Genomic DNA, 25,284 nt, shown 5'->3' on the forward strand with positions numbered 1-25,284 from the left:
CTGGGGAAGGAGGCCAGACAGAAGCCCCAGGCCAGAGAGAAGCCCCTTGCTGTGCACCATTCTCCCCAGTGTCAGATGTCAGATGGCTCTGCCTTCCTGGAAGTGTGGATTTCCTGTTAGTGCCTACAGTTCTGTTGGCACCGCTATTTCTGTCTTCACATTGTTTCCAAATACTCGCACACTGTGCCCCTTCCACATTCTTCCAGGTTCACTTTTGCATCTGCTTTGGACAAGGCAGCATAAGTAGAGGATGTCACATTTCCCTGCAAGAGACAGTCTCCTGCACAGCTGGGGACATAGGGGATTGGTTGGGAAGGTTCTCATGCCAGGGGTCTCCCTCCTGTGTACTCAGACCCTTCAATTTCATAGAACAGAGGTTCTTTACGTGGGTTGTCTTTCTTCGTTGTTATTCAGTGATTAATGAAAATAGCTCCCACTTATTTAGTGCTTACTATGTACCAGGCACTGTATGTTATTGTTTAATTTTCACAACCTGAAAATGTGTTATTAACTCTACAAATGAGGAGGAAGAGGCTGGAGAGGAACTTGCCCAAGGTTACTTAGCTAATCAGAGAAGAGGTCATCATTTAAACTAGGGTGCAGTTGTCAATTTCACACATCCATATGGCTGTTAAATACTCTAACTGTAAACATTTCTTCTCTGGGGATTCTGTGCTCACATCTCCTTGTGCCGCAGGATCACCAGGGAGCTTTAAAAATAAAAATTCTAGGGCCCTACTCCATAACCATTGGCCCGAAGTCAGGGATAGGGGTCAGGAATTGGTATCTTCTTATCAAAATCACCTGGAGGGCCACTGCTGGGCCCGCCCCAGAGTTTCTGCTTCACTAGGCCTAGAGGGGGCCTGACACCATGCATTTCTAATTAGTTCCAAGGGGCTGCTCACACTGCTCCTTGGGATACCCATTTTGATAACACTGGTAGTACATTTGGGTAAGAAATACAGGACCAGCCAAATGATAAGGACAGGAGAGTTAGCCTTAGGAAACTGAATGCTATTACTTTTTCCTTTTCATTTCTTTTTTAAGACCTTGAGGTTTCATTTGGTTCTGACCAAACATTTTGATGAAGAAATAGGAGGGGAGAGATGTTGGCATGGGATTTGGAATCCGACTGCTGGTATCGTTCCCAGCCTCACCCCTTAGGAAGGCTCTGAGCCTTTGCTTCTTTGACTGAACAGGAGGTGCTAATTGCTGTCTCCCAGGGATTTAATACAGAGTTTCCCTCTTCCTCTCCTCCCTGTCCACTTCCCTCAGGGAAAGAATTGGGACAATCCAGAAGCTTTTCTCTTAGGCTTTAGCTGAGGAGGTTATTCAAGCTATAGAACAGGCTGTAGAACCTACCTAGCTATTGTGTGAATGCATTTTGTGAATTGCTGGGGCCTGGAGTAGCTGTTTTCTCTTCTTTTGTTCCTTCCTTGATCCCTGGAGGATATATGAGTGGAAAAGCAGTGGAATCCTGGAGCGTCTGCTGGATCCTCTGCTAGTTTATGGTCCACGGGAAAGTGACACCAGCCTTATGTTGGAGAATCAGGTTTCTTATTGAGGGAATTTACTGATACAACATTCAGAAGGTGGTCCTTTTCCCAGAAAGAGAGGGTAAAACTAATAGCTACACCTCGGCTTTGGGAGATAATTGTTTCCATCCCATGTAGACAGAATGAATATGGTCTTTGCAACCAGAGCGACTAGACCCCAACTCCAGTCCTGCTCTTTGTTTGAAGTGGGACACAGACAAATTGCAAGTCTGTCCTGTGTTTTGGTTTCTTTACCTATATTATGGGGTTGACCTCCCCTCCTTAGTAAAAGAGTCAGTGAGATAAGAGCTGTAAAGTACAGTGTGTTGCACTAGCCTTGGATCACAGCTGGTATTCAGTACAACATGGTTTCCTCCCTTGTACCATCATTTGCTTTCATATAACTTCCTGTATATGGGAGAGAAAACAAGAACAATAAAATATGTATGGAAAACCAATGAAGTGCCATGAAGTGTGCTTGGCCCTTTTATATTCACTATCTCATTCATTCTTTTTAAAAAAATATCCCCACCCCAAGATATGTTTATTGATTTTAGAGAGAGTGATGGGTGGGGAGGAAGGAGAAAGAGGAGGAGAGAGAGGAGAGGAACATCGATGTGAAAGAGAAACATCAATTGGTTGCCTCCTGTATGCACCCCGACCGGGGATCAGACCTGCATCCTAGGTATGTGCAGTGACTGGGGATTGAACTCACAACCTTTTGGTGTTTGGGACAATACTCCAACCAACTGAGCCACATGGCAAGTGCATGTCATTCATTCTTCACAGCATTCCTCTTGTGTCCCATTCCCAGCTTGTACAAGGAGAAATAGAGTGGTTACATAACCCAGATTCTCACGGCTGGTAAATGTTGGACTGGATCTGAACTTGTGTGCCTGAATTCAACAGTTGTGCTCCTTCCACCCTGAGGCTGGGAAGCTGAGAGAGCATTTATCTAAGGAAGGAGATTCAGATGATTTCAGGTTGGATTTTTCTGACTAAAAACAGTGTTCATACATTCACCTTGGTTTTCTAGTTCCTTGGGGATGTGAGCTACTGGCTGGAGGCTATTAGACACCTACTATGGCTTCCACTATCAAAGCAAGGGATCACAGAGGTGCCATTGCTAAACCCCTCAAATGAGCCATGGTGCTGTGGGGGCAAGGATGTGATCCCAGACAGTGTCTGCAGCATTACTTGTAATGAGAATCATTAGAAATGACAATGTTGAGTTCTCTCTGAGCTCCCAGAACAGTGAGGATTAGTAAACGCCCCTACGCTCCGGTGCAGGACAGCCAGGAAACAGCTTACTGTACAGAGTTATCCTTCTCCTTACGACTTTGATAAGACTCAGGGATGCCTTTCTTGTTTACTTAGAACAAGGCCAGATGCAGACCCTCCAAATTCCCATTCTTTGTCTTATGAATGATTAGCTGAACTGCTTGTCCCCACTGGCCAATTAGAACAAAATGCTTTTAACCAAAGTTTGGTTAAGATTCTGTTCTTCCTCCAAGCCTCTGAACTTTGGCCCACCCTCAAACTCAACAGCTTACAGCCCTTCTTAAGAATCCTGTATTATTAGTCGGGGTTCTCCAGAGAAACAGACCAGTAGGGTATGTGTATACATTATAATGAATTGGCTCATGTGATTGTGAAGGCTGGTGAGTTTGGAGATCTGCAGGGTGAACCTGCACGCTGGAGGTGCAGGAGAGCTGATGGTGTAGTTCCAGTCTGCAGGCTGGCAGGCTGGAACCAGGAAGAGCTGATGTTTCACTTCAAGTCCAAAGGCAGGAAGAAGTCCAATACCAGTTCAGAGGTTGTCGGGAAGGATTCTCTCTCGTGGGGATGGAGGACTGGAAGAGGTGCCAGCCTTTCTCTTCTAGTCAGGCCTTCAGCTGATTGGATGAGGCCTTCCCACATTAAGGAGAGCAATTGGCTTCACTCAGTCTATTGATGTAAGTCTTAATCTCATCCCAAAACACCCTTACAGAGATGTCCAGGATATTGTTTGACCAAGTATCTGGGTGCCCTGTGGCCCAGTCAAAGGGACACATAAAATTATCAATTATATGTTCCTCCCTCAAAACAGACTGGCCTCAGGTTAAAATATTCTCCTATCTACTATCCAGTCACACTCTTTCATCCCATTTCCCCACACTCTGTTCTTTCTAGTCTTGTTTATTCTTCTCTGTCTTTTAAAAAAAAAAGGCCCTATTTGTCTAACTCTTGAGATACTCGCAGATCATATGGTCACAGTATTGTCCTCCTTGCAGCAATCTCCTTCCCTGACTGTGGAGCCCTTTCACCCCCTTACACTAATGCTCCCTGCGCCTCTCCTTGCTAAGTCTGGGCTTGTTTGTCATTTGGGAGCAACAGACTGCTTAATATGAGGGGTTGGTTAAATAGAATGGCACATCCAAATTTACTGTACTCTACTCATTGATGAATAAAGATGTCTGTGACACTCCATTAAATTAGAAAGACAGACTCTAAAATTGCACACTTAGGTTATCCCTTTTACATAAAATTAAATACATGTGTATCTTGGAAGGATATACTCTAATAGTTTCTAATATAGGGCTGAGCAAAAGTAGGTTTAAAGCTGTGAATACACAAAATTGCTTTATTAGTATTTATTTGTTATTGCATTATTTATCTGTATTACAACTGTAAACCTACTTTTGCCCACCCCCGTATTTCGGTGGTAGTTATTTCTGGGAGGAGAAAAGGGAAAGGTTATTTTCTCCTATCTTTCTGTTTTGTTTGAATTACTTGTAACACAATTCTATTACTTTGTCAACTGAAGAAAAACTACAGTGCATAATAGCTTCATGGTCTCGATTTCTTGTTGTTTACTCTGCTACAGTTGTCCCAGTTTTTCCCCCTTTGCCCTCCTCTGCCCATCCCACCCCCTCCTCCCACAGTCAATCCCCACATTGTCGTCCATGTCCATGGGTCATTCATACATGTTCTTTGAGTAGTCCCTTCCCCTTCTTTCCACCATCCCCCCACCCGCTTTCCTCTGGCCGCTGTCAGTCTGTTCCCTGTTTCCTTGTCTTTGGTTTTGTTTTGCTCATTAGTTTATTTTGTTCATTAGATTCCTCTCATAAATGAGATCATATGGTATTTGTCTTTCACCGACTGGCTTATTTCATGTACCATAATGCTCTCCAGTTCCATCCATTCTGGAACAAAGGGCAGGAATTGCTCCTCCTTTCTTTCTGCTGCATAGTATTCCATTGTGTAAATGTACCACAGTTTACAGACTCAGTTCTAATCATAGAAGCTAGGGCCTGGGGGACTGGCCTCATGGAGGTCTATCCTTGGTCACCTTCCAGAGACAGTGCAATCCCAAATGTCTGGCCTAGAATCTGGTCCTGAAGGAATCCCACACAATTTATCCCTTTCTCTTCCAAGCTAAAGGCGCAGGCACTGACGCCCGTTGGATGTCGGCTGCCTCCCTCTGCCCTTCATACTCCACCTGGGAACTGGGTCTGCTCGGTCTCCCAGGTCCTGTGTCCAAAGGTGGAGAAATTAGATTTTGTTTCATTTACGAAGCTTGGAGTTTCCATCTTTTTATCACTGGAGCACTTTCCCTCAAATGTACATGAGCCTCCCACCCCCCATCCACTGGATGACTTAGATGGAGGCTTAAATGACATTAAGTTAGAGCATCATGTTTGGAATCTTCCCTGGCTAAATTCCCAAGGCGACGTGGCCAGGGGCTTTGGGGATTTTACTCCAACATCTTGGCTAAATGCCAAGCTGGCAGGTTCCACTCCCCATTGGGCACTGCAGTGCCAGTGCCCTTCTTCACCCAGGATGAGGTCATTGTCTCTGTGGTCAGATAGTGGACACTCTCTGCTTCCTTGGCTTGTGTACTGTGGTAAAGCTTAAGAAACGAGCTTACAGTTTACAGCTCTCCCTGCTTTAATCTCCAGGTGACAGACTCTTATCATGGATTAAGCTCTAGATTTGAACCTCAGTTTCTCAGCCCCTCAACCCCCCAGTCTGCATGGCCTCCTCAGGTGTCTGGACTAGGCCACCCATAACTTTGGGCATCTCTTTCTCCATTTGAAGCAGATGGCATCATTTGGAAACAAAAGCTCTGATTTTTAGGGAACAGTTTAAAAAAACAGAGCCACATTTCATTTCTACATAGATTTGAGATGTTTCTGGGCTTTGGTGAGAAAAGACTTTAACATCTTAGGATAAACAACAGCAGCAGCAAACCTAGCCCTTTTGCTTTTGCACTCTGTATTTATTTGTAGCCAGCTGTTGAACCACCACAGCTATTAAACTGCAAGTGAGTGCTTCATAGCAGCCTCTCCTTGCCTAGCTGAGTTCTCCATGCAGCCCCCTCCCTTTGAATGTATGTGTGTATGTATGTTGCTATCTATAAACTATTTCCCTTAAAAGGATCTCAAACACAAAGAGCCGGGCCTTTTGAACATTGTCTCTGTGCTGTTGAGTTTTGCCTACTGAACCTCACTGAAGGGACACATTGTTGTCTGCTTTCTATATTCTGTCTGATAAATGGTTGTCAGGACAACAGCCTAGAAGGTGAAGGGTCATTGATAACCACATGAATTCTTAAACAAACAGGACTGGAGACAATTCCAGTGTGTGCTTGAAATCTGTAAAAGAAGAGGCAAGGTTTCAGGCAGGTCCTTTTGTTTACAAACTTGATACTGCCTTTAAAAATTAATGATCGTTTGAGTTTCTCATACTTTTATTAAAAACCTGAATGAAGACACTGCCTTCTTTGGGTAGCATGGCTGTCATCCCAGCATAAGCCTGATTTTTATAGCACTTTCCTGTTACAGCACCTGCCTGGGTTCCTGGCAGCACCTGAGCTCCAGGGGAGGAAAATGCTGTGGTTCTCCATTGTCTCTCAGTAATGGGCACACAGAGTAATTGCCCACCACATATGGCAGGAAAGAATGATCTCAAGTCTTCACCCTGTCCCTTATGGAAGAGTTTATGATTTACATCTGCAAAGAAACGGAATTCAGAGACTTCTAGTAACTTTTCCCAAGGCCCTTAAAAGCTTGGGGGGGGGGGTGTGCCCAGAATTAGAATCCTATTCATCCTGACACCTAAGACCATACTCCTCATTATATAGCACAGGCTTCACTGAAAAACAACAACAAACATAAGGAGGAATAAACTTTTTAAAGAGAAGACATTTCTAAGATAGAGTATATGCTTTTCAAACAAGGGTGGAGCATCTTTTCCAAAGGTAAAATAGTTGGGGGAAAAAAGAAGACATAATATGTAATTTTATATTCATTGAGAATGAGCAATTAATTCTGCCCTCCAGGGGTGAATTTGTGTTTAGCTTATTTGCACATGAAAGTACAAGATTGGCTTCATCTATATGAAAGTAAGACATCTGGTTGGGAAGTGAAAAATTTGGTCAATTACCTGAATCATGTTTGGTCTACATGGTAGAAAAGCCCCAGATGTCTTCGGATCGCCAGATGTTTGACGCAATGTGGTTAACACCAGACCCACTGACTTTCGTGTGAGAGCTTGCTTTTTGATTTGCCCATTGTTAGGAGGCTGTTATCATTTTGTGAACCAGCAGTTTGCAAATGGTAGTCTAGACCAGAGACTGACACTGGCCCCTAACAACATGCTTACTGGTGTGTGATAAAATGAGAAAATAAAGTCGTAAAAGGAAATGCATTTAATTTAAAGTAATGTCCTTTATTTTGAGATTATCTCCTTCCTACTTTTTAGTGATAGTAAACATTCTGCCAAATGCTCTTGATTCTAGGATTTGTTTTTAATGAATCTATGGGAGTAAATACAACATTGAGAAGCTCGTGAGTCTCCAATTCTTTTTCCTTTTAATGTGAAGGAACTGGATTGTGAAGAAAACAAAACAAAACTGTGCAGACCACTGACTTGAACCTGGTCATATCTTCAGCACAGGGACGGATAAGATGTTTGCACAGGTTTCCTAAACTCACCTCCCCCAGGAGTGGGGGCAGTCTCCATGGCAGAACTCTTTGTCTGGGTCTTAAAAGCATCGGACATCGTAACAGTCAAGGGTGTTGCTTTCAAAATAATAATTTTTCCTTTAGAAACAAGCATTTGGTCCTTAAAATAACTCCAAAGAGGACACCTCCTGTACTTCTAAAACATTTCAGTCCTCGGATGTGCCATGGAGACATGACTGTGTGCTGAAAAACTGAATTCCATCACTGTGAATATTTTAACGGCTTTCACAGTTTCTACGCTTTGCTGTCCTGACCCCAAAAGCCCATATCTCCACGTACCGTAACATCAAGGATCACTCCTGAAGCTTTTATAAATTCAGTCAGGCCCTGGCCTGGTTGCTCAGTTGGTTAGAGCATCTTCCAATACACCAAGGTTGCCGGTTCAATCTGGGGTCAGGGTACATAGAAGAATTAACCAATGAATTCATAAATAAGTAGAACAAATTAATGTTTCTCTCTCTCTTTCCCTATCTCCCCTACTCCCCCCCCTCTCTAAAATAAAAATAAAATAAAAATTAGAAAAACCTCAGCCAGAATAAACTGAGTAACCACTATATGGCGGGTGACATCCAATACATCAGGAATACAGAATCATAAGAACGATAATAATATACTTAACATGCATTTGCCATGTGGCAGACACCACCCTAAAGTGATTTATAGGTATTATCTTGCTTGATTTTCATACCACTTAGGGAGAAAAATAGCATTATTATTGCCTTTTAAAAGGTAAGGAAACTGTAGCAGGGAAGTTAAATCACTTGCCCAAGGAAACAAACTGCAATGGGAAAAGCCAGGATCTCCATCCAGGCCTGCCTGCCTCCTAACCTGAACTCCTGTGTGCTCTGCTAAACTTCTGCCTCCTACAAATACATCTACTAACCAACCTGGTAGGTGTAGTTACCAGTGACTTGGCCAGCGAACCAACGAGTTGCTGGTTCAATTCCCAGTCAGGGCACATGCCTGGATTGCAGGCCAGGTCCTCAGCAGGGCGTACATGAGAGGTGACCACACATTGATGTTTCTCTCCCTCTCTTTCTCCTTCCCTTCCTCTCTCTAAAAATAGATAAATAAAATCTTTAAAATATATATATCTACCAAAGAGCTCTGCCCTCAAGGTGGTTATAATCTAAAGTAGATGAAGACACACAAAGCAAAAAGCCATTATGTAGAACAGAATGATGTAATTCCAAGAAACAGGCTTTAGGATTGTAAAGGAAAGAGTGATTAATTATAATCTACCCAGGAAAGGCTCTGTGGAGGTGGCCTTAGGCTAAGTGAGAACAAAATAGGGCATCGGCAATTATCAAGAGAATTAGGTCACTCTGGGTGTCAACATGGATGACTTCAAGCTGAAAAGTTTGCGCTTAATGCTCTGACTAGTGCAGAATCAGCCACCTGTACCCCTGGAATCCACTGGATTTTTGCCACTCTCCTGTTCTCCCTGTGACTTAGAGCCCTGGCTTATGTGAGTTACTGCTCTGGTTGGGGTGGATAGAGGAGAACAGTGCCACAGCAGGGGGTGTGGGAAAGTGGAGGAAATCTGACTCCAGTCAGGAGTCCTGGGGTTCAATCCCTGGTTCTGCTGCTACAGCTGATGACCCCAGGAAAGCCCCTTCCCTCTCTGAGTTCAGTTTTCTGCACTGCGGAAGGAATACACTGAAGTTGATGGTCCCAAAGGGCCTTTTGAAGTCAAGAAGCTCTGTTTTTGGAACCTGCCCAGGAGAGGAAAGGGAGGAGCTAGAAAATTCAGGATGCTGGGATTTTATGTTCCTGAACGTGGCCCTCCGTGGGAGCCTTCCACAGATGCAGCTGCCTTCCTGCTCTACCCATGGCAGTCTACGTGCACTTGAGATCGTTCTCCCTGGCGCTAATGTTTACTGTTTCCAGTCTACATGGTAAAGTAGGAAGATCCCAGGCTCTTGAATCTGAGAATTCTGGATTGAAACCCTGACTGTGCCTTATCAGATAGGTGCCTCTGAACAAATTACATAACCTTCAGTGCTTTTATTTCTACAACTGTAAATAGTGCTTCATAGGTTTGTTTCTAGTATTGAAGGTGGTAGCAGCTGAAAAATGTGCACACAATAACCAAAAACTCTATTACTTTATGGTACTGACGTTCCTAAAATACAAGTTGTGTATGCCACTCCTTGGCTCATTGACCTGCAGCAGTTACTGGTTGTTGATTAGAGCAAGTCCAGACCCCTTGGTCTGGTTTCCACCCTGCCTTCCTCAGACCCACTTAGCTGTAAGACCCAGGGACTTTCTACTTAGAAGTTAACCACTGCCCACTTCGTAAACCAGACTTGACCAGGTAAGGAGAATTTGAGAGCCTTTATTTCACTTGATGATGGTATTCATAAAGACTCACTGTCGTACTAGTGAGAGGCTTGGGCCCACTGGTCAACCATTTTCTGGGCACATGCACGTACCTAGGCCCTGAGACATCATGTTGTCCCTGAGTCAGAGAGATGAGAGTGCAGTACTGGTGGGCTTGTGTTAGCAAAGCATGTGCCTTGTCTGGGGAGCACTCAAGAGTTCCACTTAGTCCAGTCTCTTTACTGTCGTAGCTGATATTCAGCATCATGTGTACGTGTAATCTCTTTGTCTAAGTCTATTGATCTGTGACTTATGGCATTATGGCAGCCGTCCCCAATGTTCTTGGCGCCAGGGAAGACAATTTTTCTGTGAAGCGGGGTTGGGACTGGGGCAGGAGGCAGGTGGTAATGCAAGCTTGAAGCTTGGCTTGCTTGCTCTGCCTCTTACCTCCTGCTGGGTGGTCTGGTCCCTAACAGGTCACAGACAAGCACTGGTCAGTGGTCTGCGGGTCAGGAACCCCTGTGTTAGGATCTTCTCTTTTTTTAAAAAAATCTATAAATTCATTTGCATGAACATTACTGAGAATTTCTGTTCTAGATACTGCCAGGTGCTGGGGGGAGGGTGATAAATACAGAGATAAATGAAATTGTCTTTGAGCTATTCTCAATTAGTAGGAGAGAGGGAAAGAGACAAACATAGCAGGGGAAACATAGCATAAGGGTCATTCAAAATTTGACTTAAAATACATGTAGTGTTTATTAAATACCTACTATAGGTCAAAATATAAGAGAAGGGATATAAAATATATAAAAGACAATCCAAATCACAAAAGAGCTTACAAATATATAATAGTTACAAGATATAATTCAAAGAGACATTGGGTGGGAATGGTATCTACTGGAAGTAAGCTGTGTCAGGGCAGGGACCTTGTCTGTCTTGTTTCTTAATACATTTTCAACATTACACCAGTGCCTGGCACATAGCAGATACTCAGTAAACATTTTTTAAATCACAAAAGAGCTTACAAATATACAATAGTTACAAGATATAATTCAAAGAGGCATTGCACCAGTGCCTGGCACATAGCAGGTACTCAGTAAACATTTCTTAAATGAATGATGACAATATCACAGCAAGTTTTACGTTCAATCAATAATTCAAAATAGAATTTAATTCCTAGTTAAAATGAGATTATTTTTAAGAGGCAAGTGAAGGCAAATGAACCATTTAGTTTTAGAACATGCCTTTCAACAGGTGGCAGAACCTGTCAGGTGTGAGTTTTTTGTTAATTTCTCTGATTGAGTGATTAGCTCTGGACATGTGTAACTCCACTGAGGAGCAGGAATTACTGGAATTTTTTCAGTCAGTCTTGTATTAATTGTGAATCAGGGGCTAAAAAGCTCTCTTGAGAAAACCTGCCCGAGTGAACTGAGACCTCTGTAGAGGACTTTAGGTGCTGGGTGTGGGTCAAGCCCCTCATTCTGTCTGTTCTTTTAAAACTAAGTATCCATAGCTAATCTGCTGGCAGCCGTAGGCACATGATGGTATTATGTTTTACTTAGTGAGGGTTCATGCTTCACGTAACTTTGAAGCTCCACCATATTTGGACCAGTTCTTAACCGTCTGTGACACCCCCTCAGAGTACACCCACGTGAAACAGCAAACATGGAAACCACAGCATGCTTTTAAAAGCCCTCCAGCCAATGCTTGTCCTTTTACTCGAAACCCAATTGAAAGTGGAGTCAGTCTGACAGACTCAGAGACCCTCTGTGCTGCGGGGCAGGGTGTCCCTTAGCACTGTCCTGGACAATCTGATTGGCCTGTTGACCTTGGCAAATACAAGCAGGGACTGGTGCTCCAGTGCCAAGCAGGGAGGAACCAGGGTCGCATGCCACCCACGCCCAAACCCCTCTCTGACATTTCCATGGGCTCTGAGCCAGCTCTCTCCCCTCAGGTTTCATCTCACGTTTGTAGGATACAAAGGAACACTGAACCTTCCAGTTAATACAACACCCCGCCCCTACCTCCCCCTTCCTGGAGAGGATAACAGTTCTGTTGACCATTATAATGCATTTTCTGTCTCCCAGCAATCCACACAGTCATTAATTTCTGCTGCTGACATCAGGAAAGAGGATTATGTGTGTGTCTGAAACTGTTCCCCAAGTGCTCATTAGTCATAGATAATTGAAAAACTGGTAGGGGAAGATTTGGTGTAATAGTAGCCCCTGCCTGCGAAGAGGGACTGCAACCACCGGATAATTGTAGGCCCCAGCTTTGGTCCGCTCACACTGAGTCTGCCCATCTGAATGGGAATTCAGGGACATGGGCCCAAGAGCCCTCGGAGCAATTGCTTTTTTGTGCCCGAAGGTGAGAGTGTGTTCATAGGGATGGAAGCCAGCCAGATCAAGAAAGTAGTGAAGCATCCTGGCGCCTCTCTCCTGCCTGAATTCAGGCTGGGGAGCTGGGCTTAGAAAGGGTGCACGGTATTCCCCTGAGTTTAATTCTGCTTTGACTTAAACTTTGTTTCAGTCACAAAGGAAATACAAGGTCATGGTATAGAAGGAGCACAAATAGTAGAGAAGAATGAACTAAATAGCATTCTTTTTTTTTCTCCTGGAAGTATATTTGCTTACATTTTTGTTTCCTTTAACAAAATTCACAAATAGGACCTCATACCCTGAATGCTATTCTGCATCTTTCCATTTTCACTTAATTTATCTTGGACTTCCTTCCCAAACCATACCTTAATTCTTCCTTATTCATTTTAATGTTTATGTAATATTCTGCTGCATATATGTGCCTAATTTATTTCCCCTGACAATATTTAAGGAGGGAAACACTTTTTTAAAAAATTACACAAGAAACGTATGTTCAAGGTAGAACAATTGGAATTTATGGATTAGTTAAGAGCAAAAAGAAAAAAGATCATGCATAATTTCTCCATTCAGAGAAAGCCTTTCTCTATAATTCCTGCCCCCCCAGGGGGAAAATCACGTATTTGTACGTATTTGTACACATAGCCATCCACCTTCTTTGTTGTTCCTCAGATGAAGTCATACTCTACATAATGTTTTGCAGCCTGCATTTTTCAGTTGGCTTGATTGTTTTAAAGATAAAAACTATAACTCTAGCTTTTCTCCACACTACAGGTTTATCTTCTTAAAAACCAAACCAAGTACTCAAAACCGTCAGCTGGCAGGGCCTCATTGCCTTAGTCGGAGCTCCTCGCCTGCCTGAGGTCCCCCGCTGCCTCTCTCGTTAGTCGGCCAAACTGCCCCACTCCTCCCTGGTGTCCTTTGTGCCAACACACTGCATGCCTCAGACACTCAGTGTCCCTCGGGGCTCTCGACAGTGAACCCGATTTTTGCTCTAATGGCATTCATTTCCCCTGAGCATTATAGCTCTGAAACCAGCAATCTGCCACCTGTCTTTCCAGACCAGGCTCAAATGTCACCTTCATCTTGATTTCCTGTACCCCCGGGGCCAACCTCACTGTCCCCTCTCAATGCCCCGGAACACCACATCCACCTTTAAAGCATTTTATATACATGGGCCCAAGAGCCTCGGTTTACACAGAATGCGGTGGGAGTCTTTTGAGGTCAGAGCCACCTTGTGCATTTATACCCCACACCTAAGTCTTGGCCCACAGTAGGTGAAAATACACGGGGACCACTATTACCATTGTTATTGAAATGTTTGTTAAAATGCACTTATGAATGGTTGAATGAAGACTAGATGTGACTGCAAAGGCAGAGACTGCGAAGCCCTGATTAACTCTGGGAAAACTGATGCTGTGGATAATTTAATTTTATGGTGGAAGGAGGATTATTTCTGGAAACGTTGTCAAGATGCACTGAAGCTTGCCTCTGACAGCTCCTCTAGTCCCCACAATGCATCTCTGGAAGATGCCTTTGGAGAGTGATCTGATGGATGGTTTCTCCCAGAGGCCCACCTATTGGTATCATCCTGTGTTTTGCCAGGCTGTTGCCTTTTGGTCTCTAGATGCACAAAGCTTCTTCCTGCTTGGGGTCCAGATACACTATTCCTGAAGGCTGCGGTTCCAATTCAAAGGAGCGATGTTAATCCTTGTGCGTATTTATTTTCATTCCTAGACCAGTGGACTGAGGACAAGGCCTGGCTCACTGCCCTAAGCTGGGTTCTCTGGAGGCAGAGGCCATGCCAGCTTTGGGGTTATAAGATGTTTGTCGGGGAGTACCATCAGTGAGAGGAAGGGGGAGTGGGCAGGATTGGGCAGAACGAGAAGTGGGGACAGGTGCAGTCCCACAGCACCTCGGCCAACCCAGCAGAGTGCTCAGGAGTGAGTGGTGCCCATCACAGCCTTTCTGTCCCCACTCTGCTAAGTCACCAGGTACAGCTGCTCTGGGAAACACATCACCTTGTCAAAGGTGGCCTGAGGAGCTGGCAGCTGGAGGCTGTCTGCTCGCCTCACTCCTGCCATGGGCTCAAGTCCATCCTTACTAGAGGTCCAGGTGATGACATCTTTCTGTATAATACACTCTGCATATCCAAGCAGCCACCGGGAGCTGTCATTTCTTGCTCCATACAATCCTTCCCATCTGCCTCTATGTCTGCATCTCACAATACCTTAATGAAGGCCCTTATCTTTTCTCTTTGGTTACCGAAAGAGCTTCACAGTTGTTCCCTCTTACCCCATTCTGTCCTCTGCTGCCATGCTGCCAGAGAGCGCTTTAAAAATACACAAATCCAGTGACCGCACTCCCTGGCATAAGGCTCCTTCAGAGGCTCCCAGTGGTCTTCCTGGTGAAGTTCTGCACCTTAGTCCGATGACAATGCAGGCACTGTCCTCACTTCCCTCTCTTGCCCTATCGGTCTCCTCCGCCACCCCCTGCTGGTTCCCAGCCCAGCTTATGTTTCGGTTGACTCGGCCCTTTTGGCATTCTCCCCTCTATCTTGGCTTTTGCTCAAGAAGCTGTCTACTGAGAAATCTGCCTGGGGTCCTCCAGCATAGGATTCTAACCCACAACTCCTGACTGCAAGCTCGGGGCTCTCTCTGCACCCCACAAGGCTTCTTTCTGAATTACAGTCCAGAAGACCCACTCTGCTCATCCTCCTCCTGTCTGGAACCTTTTTTCTTTTTTTAAAGTGAAAATTACACCTTTTATGTTTGTGAAGTTGGGGATGAAAGTGAAGCTGAGTTCCCACTTAGACCTTCCTATAAAAATTAATCCTTTAAAAAAATTCTGAGTGTACTGACACACCTCAGAGATATTGAGGGTTTGGTTCCAGACCACTGCAATAAATCAAGTATCATAATAAGGCGAGTCAAGTAGCATAATAAAACAAGTCATATTTTTTTTGCTGGTGGTGGGTCGTGCCTCCAGTTTGTAAAAAAATGGAACATCTGTGAAGCGCAGTCAAGTGAAGCACAATTAAGTGAGGGATGCCTGTGGTGGAAATGGTTTCCAAATGGTGCTACTTTTTAAACCTACATAATATTTGTCCCAAAAATACTTCTCTTGGTACCTTAATTCACTTAAAAAGTCCTTTTTTTTTTTTTCAAAACAGCTGTACCAAAATGTAATGTAATGAATAAGAAAGTAGCTAGTAGCTAGGTGTCATATTGGAGTGGCATCTGTGGTCTCTGTGACTGTGGGGAACCCACTTTCCCTTGTTGAAGGTGACTCTGCCCATCCACCTGTGCGTGGGGACAGTAACAGTACCCTTCACATAAGGTAGTTGTGACAATGAAGTGAGAAAGTGCATGATGTGTCCTCAGCACAGCCTTGGCACCGCAGTGCTCAGTAAATGGGAGTGCTGCCTGTTCTGTGTGTACAAGACCTGGGGACACAATTGAGATAGTGTCCGGAGCCAAACTGTCCCAGCTCAGGGCACTGCTGCCTTCCAGGTTTGTGCTGGCCTGGGCATTCAAAGCAGTCAACGGAAGTGTAGTAAGAGTGACGTATATGACCTAAAACTTTCTAGTAGACGCAGTAAGGTGAAAACAAATAGGTGAAATTAATTTTAAAATATATAATGTAATAAATTGAAAATATTTCAACATGTAATTCACAAGTGGCAAACACAAGGCCTGCAGGCCGAATCTGGCCCTCCACCTTGTTTTATCTGGCCTGATACCTGGTTTCTATCCTGGGGCAGCACTGAGCAACTTGCCTGTAGTTAAGGAGTAGTTACGTTTATACAGTGCTAAAATTACATTCGGCCCTCTGAAGGCAACTGCAAGGCTGATGTGGCCCCCGGTGAAAATGAGTTTGACACCCCTGATGTAATTGATATAAAATTATTATTATTTCATAATTTTATTGTATTTTTTCATCACCATTTAGTCTTCTTGTACCCCCTCCCCTGGCCATCCCCACACTATTGTCCACATCCATGAGTCCTTTTTCCTTTTTGTTCAGTCCCGTCCCCCCAGCTTTCCCTCCTTAGCTGTTATTTACATTTCTGTATTATCTTTGACATCTGGTGTAAATTTTCTCCCTATTACATCTCAGTTCAGACACTGAATTTCTATTATAAATACTTGATTTAGATTTCTTAAATTAACATTGAAAAGTAGATTTGCACACCCAAAGTGTTACTAATGTACTTGAAACTTTTTAGTAACTGAATTGCATATCAGTTTTTAAATTTAAAGTGAAATAAATTGGCTTCATAGTTACTGCAGCTACTTTAAAATTGTTTTTTAAATTTATTAATTATAGAGAGAGAGGAAATGAGGAAAAGAGAAATGTCTGTGTGAGAGAGAAACATCAACTGGTTACCTCTCATACTCATCCCAACCTCGAATGGACCCCACAACCTAGGCATGTGCCCTGACCAGGAATTGAACCAGCAACCTTTCAGTTGGTGCGATGCTCCAACCAACTGAACCATGTGGCCAGGGCTCCAGCTGCATTTTAAATGCTCAATCCTCATGTGCCTTGTGGCTACCTTATTGAATAGCGAACATTTAGAAGTCATTGCAGTGGTTTCCGTCTTCTTCCTTTGCTTAGCTTAACTTTTTTAAAATTCAATTATAGAAAGAAACTTATTATCTAAAATGGATAAAAATGTATCGTAGAGGTGCTTGGTTTCCAATTAGAGGAGGTTGGTGAGCTCTTGACCCTTTGCTTCCCTCTAACCCCTACCTTCAACTTTACCCTCAGGAGTCCTGAATCACTTTTGCCCCTCCCTGGAGCACCAGGGAACATTGAACCAGTGGTAGGTAACCTAGCACTGAGCAAATTGCTGACCACACATTCAAGATCATTGAATCTTAGAGCTCAGAGGAATCTTAGCATATATCTCCATCCACCCCCATCTCTCCTTATACTGCAGAAATACTTATGATAAATTCCTTGGCAGTGACAGTGGTGGTGGTGGTGGTGGTGGTGGTGGTGGTGGTGGTGGTGGTTGTGGTGGTGGTGGGGGTACTTACCCTCTGCTAAACACCTGGGAACAGATGGATCTCTTCATTCTGTCCTGACTGACACGGTTCTCTGTGTCCTGCTCTCATCTCCCTAACTAGACAAAGTGCGGGGAGGGGGGAGTTGCAAGGACTGCCTTTTACAGCACCACAGCGCCCACACAAAGCAAGACAATCAGTAAATTCTTAACTGAAGGCCTGACTGACTGCAGGAATTCAAGGTCACCTGAAATATCAGGGTCATTGCATTGCACAACTCCAAAGCACACCATTCACATTGTATTATATGGTTGTGCAAGTAGCAGCCTTGTAAAATTAGACTGGACTTTATTTCCCAACTGAGAAAGTCTTAAGACATTCTTTATTGGAGCAAAGTTATTTTCTTCCTTAATTTCTGATGAAACACAACTGCACGAACAGCTTTTCTCAACTTTCTGAGGAATTTATGTGATCAGGAAGTGTGAGTGGATGTGTGGCCTGTGTGTGTGAGGTGTCCTGGGAGAGCTGCTCTGTTAGGAGGAAACAGTTTGTCCATTTCAGTCTAGCCTGCAAGAGGCCACAAGAGAGGACCCCCAAAACCCAGAATTTATTTATAGAAATAGTGTATTTATTCTTACATGTTTAAACTTTAGTCACCTTCAAAATATTCTCCATTTGATGCAATACACCTACCAAGACGGTTTTTTCCACTGCTCAAAAGTTTTTGAACTCGCTAATTTTGATTCCTTTTAGTGTTTGTGCCATTTTTTGTTTCACCTCTTCCACATCAACACAACGTTTTTCTTTGAGGACTTTTTTCATCTGTGAAAATGAACAAACAAACAAACAAATTCAAATGTCACTTGGAGCCAAATTGGATAAATAGGGAAGGTGGGGTGCAGAGGTCATGCCATTTTTGGTCAAAAACTGCTGAACACTCCGCTCTGTGTGGCAGGTGTGCTTGTAAATCACCCATCATGAAATGGGCCAATGCAGTGAAAAAGTCCCCAGAAAATATTCACTGAAGCTGAATTCAGCTTCTCATAACAACACCAGCTGTTAGAGTGATAAAGATGGGCTCCTACAACACTCACCTAATGGGGCAAGCCTGTACTACATGGGACCTATCCAATAGAAAAAAATTTGGGGTTTTTTGGGCCCTGTCTCGTATCTTTTAGAATTTTCTATTAATGGAATGTTTCCGCAGATTGAAATATGTCTTAGAGCTCCTTCCTTTGTAAAGCACCCCAGAGCATGATCCGTAAGAACCAAGAACATGTACCTGTCATCAAAAGAGCAGAGAGACTGTTTGTGGCTGCATGGTATCTATCTTTGTGAAGTTGAAGAAACACAGAGGAAAGGGAGGGAGCAGAGGGGTCCTCTTAAGAAAACTCTGTGTCTGCTTTTGTGTTTTTCAAACTGACAAGTATTTGTTTTTTCTTCTGTCTACCCAGGAAACCAAGTACTGCCTCCTGGAGCTTCTCTTGGAAATGGGCTTACACCAGAGGCAGCAAAAGACCTTGGCCTTCCTGCTGGCATTGCTGTGGCAGCCTCACTTATTGATGCCCATGCAGGAGGACTAGGTAATAATCTCTTACTGCATGTTCACTACCAATGCTGTTTTTGCATGGATTATTCCCCAGAACAGACGACACTTTTGTTTTTAAAGCCAAGATCAAGGGCTGGTGATTCAAGATATAATAATAAAAAGCCTTTTCATAGTTAGGCATTTGGCTATAACTGTAGAGCTTTTTATCAAATATAGAATTTATTTATAATTCTATTAATTTTTTTCACGGAGAGAAATAGAATAAAAAGATCAGAATTGGCTCTTTGGTTTACTGAAAATTTGAGAAAGATATTTTAACCTCCAACTAGCAAGTATGATGACAGTATACTTACTGTACTGCTTTTTCTAATGGTGTTCCAAAACTCTCAAAAGTCAAATGGATTTATCTTCAGAGTATATTTGACTTATATCCTATATCCACTTACTTGAGTGTGGTCTTGATTTCATCTCCTAAATAACTCTCAAAGCTAGCATTCATGTATTATGTATTCATTATATCAAAGACCCATTGAAAACTTACTGTGTGTCAATTGTGGTGCTAGGGGACGGTGAATTTAAACTGAAATCAAGGTCTCTCCCCCAAAATTTAAAGGGAAGGCAGAAAATGAGGTGCAGGTTACAGTAAAGTATAGTAACTCTATCCTCTCCTTTATCCTCATTGCATTTTGGAACGGGGCGGTGAAGGGGGTTGTTCATATTCTCAACATCTCTCACTGCAACTGCAGCCATATCTTCTTATTTTTTTTAGTTCTTCTTTCTAACAGTGTTTTTTTAAAATTATGGTTCAGACCTCATGAGATCAATTTCGTGGATGACGACCATTGAATTTTCAGAGAAAACAGGGCACATCTCATATATCAAGTTCCATTCTGTGGACTCGTGTGCATGTGTACCCTGGGCCATGATGAAAATGAACTTCTCACCATGGGTCAGGGTAAGACAAACTTTGAAAGATATTCTGGTCTGTACTTCATATTATAGCCAAGAGTTATCTTTTAAATACCTATGTAGAATTATGTTCCCAAAAGTCTGTCTAAGCGTTATACCTCCGCGTCTTGGCACATGTATTCTACTCCCAGCGCGGCTGGTCCTCCACTCCGGCCCTAACTTGAAGACCCATATTGGGTGCTTTCTCCTCTGCGTAGCCTTCCAAGGAACACTCAGATTCATTTGGAAATTCCCTGGGTTGTGCTTCTTTCAGCACTTTTACCTACCCCTGTTGAAGAAATGATCACATCGTTGTTGTGATTACTGTTTTATCTGCTTGTTTTTTCCACTAAACTTGGAGCTCCTCGAGGACTTGTATCACCTGTGGGGAGCCCTGTGTCTTGATTCCTATAGGTGCTTGATCAATTTATTAAATGAATAAAGTCACATGAAGGCAATGGTAAGGTGAAGTGGCCCTACCCCATAGAGTGAAAGTTTATTCTGTTTCCTTATGTGGCAGAGTATTAAGCCATCTTGCTCTTCTACACAGTCCAGGGATTTGTGGAGTAGGATTGCTCTCAGTGATCTAGGAACATGTCTGTCTTATTCATCTCTGTGTGTTTAGGATCTAACATTGTGCCTGAGAAGTAGTGAACAGCCAATAATGTATGTGAGTTGGTCAAATGGTAGATAATAGGGATCACAGGCCAGGGAGTTTCTCGCCTTTTCAGTATGAGCAGTATGTGTTTTTGATTGCAATGTCATGGTTTTGGTTTTTAAGGACAGGCACAGAGATAACTTGTGATCTAGACAGGTTTCTGTCCCCTACTCATCCTGACATTCCATCGTGTTTGAGGCCAGGGAGGCATTCCCACTTGTCCCTGGGGCGGCAGTCTCAGTCATCCACCCCCTCCAGGGGGCAAGCACTGGGTTTGGGCCAACTTAGGCTGAAAGTAAGTGGGCTGTACTTTGGGGAGCTCCAGGGCTCGATTTCCTTGCCAGTTTCCCAGACCTCCCTTCTCCCCAGGACTCACTGTGCCCTCCAGGAGGGAAGCTGCCTGCTCTCTGGCACCTGGAACTGCAGACACTCAAGACAGTGTTGGGGGAATTGGTCTGGGAGGAGCTCAGGCCATTACATGATCCACTCTTTTCCTAATCACTGAAAGAAGTTTTATTCTTAGAACTTTTGCCTGAGGCCTTCATTCCTTTCAAAATTCAAATGCTCTTAAGTTAGTGAGTTTCCCTTATAGTTTCCAAAAGTAAGTTATTTAAGTGGAAAGATAAAAGAAGGATTTTGGATTCTTAAAGGGTTGCCCTTAAGGGCTAGCAGTTATGACCCAGTTTTATCTTTTTTATCCTCCCTTCGACCTCCACCTCTCCCCTTCACCTAACAGCCACTTCAGGATTACACGGCTGGGTAAGAGAGGAGGCCTGGGAGTGAACATTCACCCTCGTTTCCCACTTCGCCTGTGCCCCCACTAAGATATGCAGAAGAACAGGGGCCTAAAAGTCTTAAAAAGTTTTTCCACTCATCCAACCATGTAGTCAATAAAGATATATATTGAATGCCTGCAAACCTGGCCGTTACTAGCCTGGGCACTGGGGATTATCAGCAGTGAACACAGCAGACAAAGCCCTACTCTTTTTGGAGAGAAAATTCTGGTTGTTCTCTCCTGGCCTGCATGTTTGTAGCTCAACAATAAAAGTTTCAGATGCTGTGATAAGGACTCTGAACATGGAGTCTGAATATTTGGATGTAAATCCCTCTTCTCCCTACCTGTGTACCTTGGACCAGATATACCTCTTCACACTTCTGTTTCCTCTTCTGCAATAAGAGAGAGAAGGGCCCCCCTCACAGCGTTGTTATGAAAACTAATGGTATAAATAGATAAAGCAGCTGGCATTGCATCTGGCACATAGTTGGCACGTAATGCTGAGGTATCTCTTTAGTTTTCTTACTCCAGAACCACAATGCCTGGCACAAAGTAGGGGCTTTATAAATGGAATTTCTCTGAGTTACTGCCCTGGGAAGACGAGTACCAGGAGAGCTATCTTCCCTTTGGAGAGGTATTTGGAAAAGAACCTCAGGCTTCCGGATTCTATTTGACTTCCCTGAACTGGCCCTAGTTGTCCATTCCTGGCTTTCTGTGACAGAACGCAGTGTTCACTACTTTAAGATGCTGTGTATTTGGAGATCAGAAACAACCTCAAGAAATGGTTAGATGAACTCCGTGCCAAGAGATCATTGAATGTCAGGGTGAGAATCCAGCTTTGGAGGTCAGAATCGGATGCCATCCAGACCTTGCAAAAACAGGCCCCGACAGTTACGGTCCCTTCAAGTGCTGACCTGGCCTGGCCCCCACATTCTGACTGGTAGGAGGGGCCAGCTCTCTGCTTTGGAGAAACCCTCCTGGACTCTCATTCTCAAGAGAAGCCTGGGACCAGAGAATCAAGATCAAAGCAGCAAGTAAAACTGAACTCATGCTTTATCCAGTGCTGGAAAAAGAAGAGGAAGGACTTTGTGGGAATGAAAACCAAAGATAAAAGAACATTTTGTTCTTAAGGTGCTGGTTAGTAAGTTCCCCAGCAGACAGCCAGGAGATAGGAGGAGCTTTGTTTGCTCTTTGTGGGGGTGGTTCTGGCCAGGGCTCCTGCTGCTGATATTTTTCTAGCTTATAAAAATAGTGTTAACTTTGTTCCAGGTCTGTTCTTGGCTCCAGCACCCGAGCTGTCCTGAAAGGCAATAACAACCTGATTTCTGTCCCAGGCCCCTCTCCTCTCAGTTGTTTTTATCTGTCAGGTGAACTCCTGACTATCTGTCAAATCTTGAATCTGGTACTGTCTCCAGTGGGAACCTTTGCTGGCTCCCCCAAGCTGACTGCATACTCCTTTCTGTTTGCTCCAACTGTGCCTTGGACTTGCCCCCATTACTGTGCATATTATCCAGTTTTGTGTGTGCAGTATTGTCTCATTTACCAGTATGCAAACTCTTTGAGAGAAAGCACTGCCATTTCATTCTTATATCCCAGCAACCTGCTCAGTGCTTTGCACATGGAGGACCTTTAACTCATGCATATTCAGTGAACTAGTGAATGAATGGCATTCCTTACACGAAGGAATGATATTACAACCGAGTATTGTAGTATTTCTCATTACAGAGCAGGCATTCCTATTGTAGATGTACCTGGCTCCATTCATGCAGCAAAACAGGTGCTTGGAGCACTCTGTGGTCCACTCCTAGATGTCTAGAAATTGATGTCCTTTGTGTTTCTATCACATTAGCAAGTGCTGGTCAAGAGCAAATTTTGTGCCTAGGTTTAGCATCATTCTTTGATTCCAGACACTGGATTCTTTGCCAGATGTTGAATTGGCTTAAACTGTTCATCTGGGCCAGATGTTGAATTGGCCTAAATTGCTCATCTGAGTTGCAGCATCAAATCAAAATGGAGATTTTGAATTTCTTTCCTTGTTTCTTCTTCCTTTTCTTAATTACAGAAGAATTGGTTTAGCCAGTCTTGCAAAAGGAGCTATAAGTCCATTCCCTCCTACAACAAAACATAATTTGTTCCAGTGCACAACAAAACGTGCCAACTTACTGCCTCACTGTTACCAGTGCTCTAGAAGCAACACTGATTCTCGAGGCCATATTATGTATACTGTTATTTTGTTCCCTTTGTGAAATGAGACTGTGAATGAGTAAATGATCTCATTCACTCACAGAGACAGCCCACCTTGCCCAGATCCGCACAGTAAGGGCAGATGCTTGATTTAAAGCCATGCCATGGGATTCCAGAGCCCACACTTCTAATCGCTCTGCTCTATGGAATGGCTTTTTTTTTTAATTAAAATGTGACCCATGGCACTCTTGGATTTGACCCTTAAACTGTCATTTGCACAAATAACAAATATTTAAAAAGGAAAGTCTTCCAACAATCATTAATTGATGGCCCATTTTACTAGTTGATGGGGGTATAAGACAGGTATGAAAGAGAGCTGGATTTCTGGGAGTTTGTGGTCTAGTAGAGAAAATAAACATTAAATAGACATTTGTAGTTATGTGAGCCAAGTATGGAAAGCTTTGGAAAAGCATAGAATGTGCCCAGAATTGAGACGTGAAGAATTATAAAAAGATTTCTAGAGAAAGTGATATCTGGTGATATAATTACATTTCTTACCCTGTTATTACTTCTTGGTAAACTGAGATTTTTTACTTATTATAACTTTTAAACTCCAATTAGGCTTTTTCCTAAACTACCTACAATATCATCATTAATAAAAACAAGTATTAGAACCATTACTCTTATTGGTATTATTACTATCATGACCTTCTCACCTGCCTTCTATGTACCAGGTGCTCCTCCTGACACTTGACATACTTTGCCTCTTGCTTCTAATAACATTCCTTCAAGGCATAAGTTATGTCCCGTTCTGTATGTGTGGAAATTAAAGGCAGAAAACATAATATTTTCCCTAATTGCATAATTAGTGTTATGGCAAGATTTGAGCTTGAGTCTGACTCCCAAATTCTTATTTTTCCCTCTGTACTTGTGATTCTCAGCCAGGGGTGATTTTACCCACCCCCACCCTTGGGGAAATTGGCAATGGTTGGGGAAAAGTGGAATGGTACTGACTGTGGTGGGCAGAGGCCAGAGATGCTGCTCCACCCTACTCTAAAGCATTGCAAACCATGTCCACTGATATCATTTCCCTTCCTCAGTTCAGTAGATTTTTGTACAAAACAAAAAGCAGCCCCAAGTAAGGGTTCTGCTAGTACGTTACTACTTTGTCAGCCTATATTTTGTGAAATTAAGTCCTCAGTGAAAAGATAAGAAAGTAGAAGCGAAGATGGTAGAACTGGGAGTCCAGGGTGATTCCCACCACATCTGACTTCCCAAGAGTCGAGCTGCACCGGGCTGCTCGTGTGTACTTCGCTCTGTTTGGAGCAGCCTCCTCTCCAGCCCCCATCTAGGCAGCCCATCCCACTCCTGCATCATCACTCACTGTCAGTGTCACTTCTGCTGCGGAAACTTCTCCAAACTCAGCCTCACTCTTAGAAAAAAGTCACTCCCTACTCTGTGTTTCTGCAACACTTTGCACTTATTTCAGTTTTCCTACCAAATCGTGTTCACCCTTGTGTGCTCCTCATTCAACATGGAACCCAGAGTCAAAGAATTCATTAAGATAATAAATGTGAGATGATTTTGAAAGCTCAGAAACAAGGATTGCTAAATTTGGGTGAGGGAGTCTTTAAAAAATACAGATTTCTAGGCACCTACACTATGGAGGAGCCTGGTTACAAGGTGGAAGATGTCACATGATGCCCAGAGGAGACAGCCTGTGGGACAGGTCGCACTGGGCACATGGGTCAGAAGCAGAAGTGATGTGCAGCTGCCAAGGAGACAAATCAGACTGAACCTGAACTGTGCTGAGTAGGAGCCAGGCCCAGGGTCAAGCCCACAGCTGCGGGCAGGAGGGAGCGTATCCAACAAGAAAGAGAAGGTGGATCCAAAGAGGCAGACAGTCTGTAAGGAGTGG

General features: G+C 43.5%; 1 protein-coding gene across 11 annotated transcripts in view; it reads left to right on the forward strand.

The window, feature by feature from the left end:
• The window catches only part of FGGY (FGGY carbohydrate kinase domain containing), a 390,193-nt gene that overhangs the window by 176,196 nt on the left and 188,713 nt on the right, over positions 1–25,284 (forward strand). For 10 of the 11 annotated variants that reach the window (XM_028513518.2, XM_036026185.1, XM_036026179.1 and 7 more), the window contains one exon: positions 18,707–18,835. The exons of the other annotated variant lie outside the window; for it this stretch is intronic. In XM_028513518.2, coding sequence (XP_028369319.1) covers positions 18,707–18,835 — 129 coding nt within the window. The remainder of the gene's footprint in view (positions 1–18,706; positions 18,836–25,284) is intronic. 11 annotated transcript variants of the gene reach the window in all.

The sequence above is a fragment of the Phyllostomus discolor genome, chromosome 5 (genome assembly GCF_004126475.2).
Source record: "Phyllostomus discolor isolate MPI-MPIP mPhyDis1 chromosome 5, mPhyDis1.pri.v3, whole genome shotgun sequence".
NCBI classification, from domain to species: Eukaryota; Metazoa; Chordata; class Mammalia; order Chiroptera; family Phyllostomidae; genus Phyllostomus; species Phyllostomus discolor.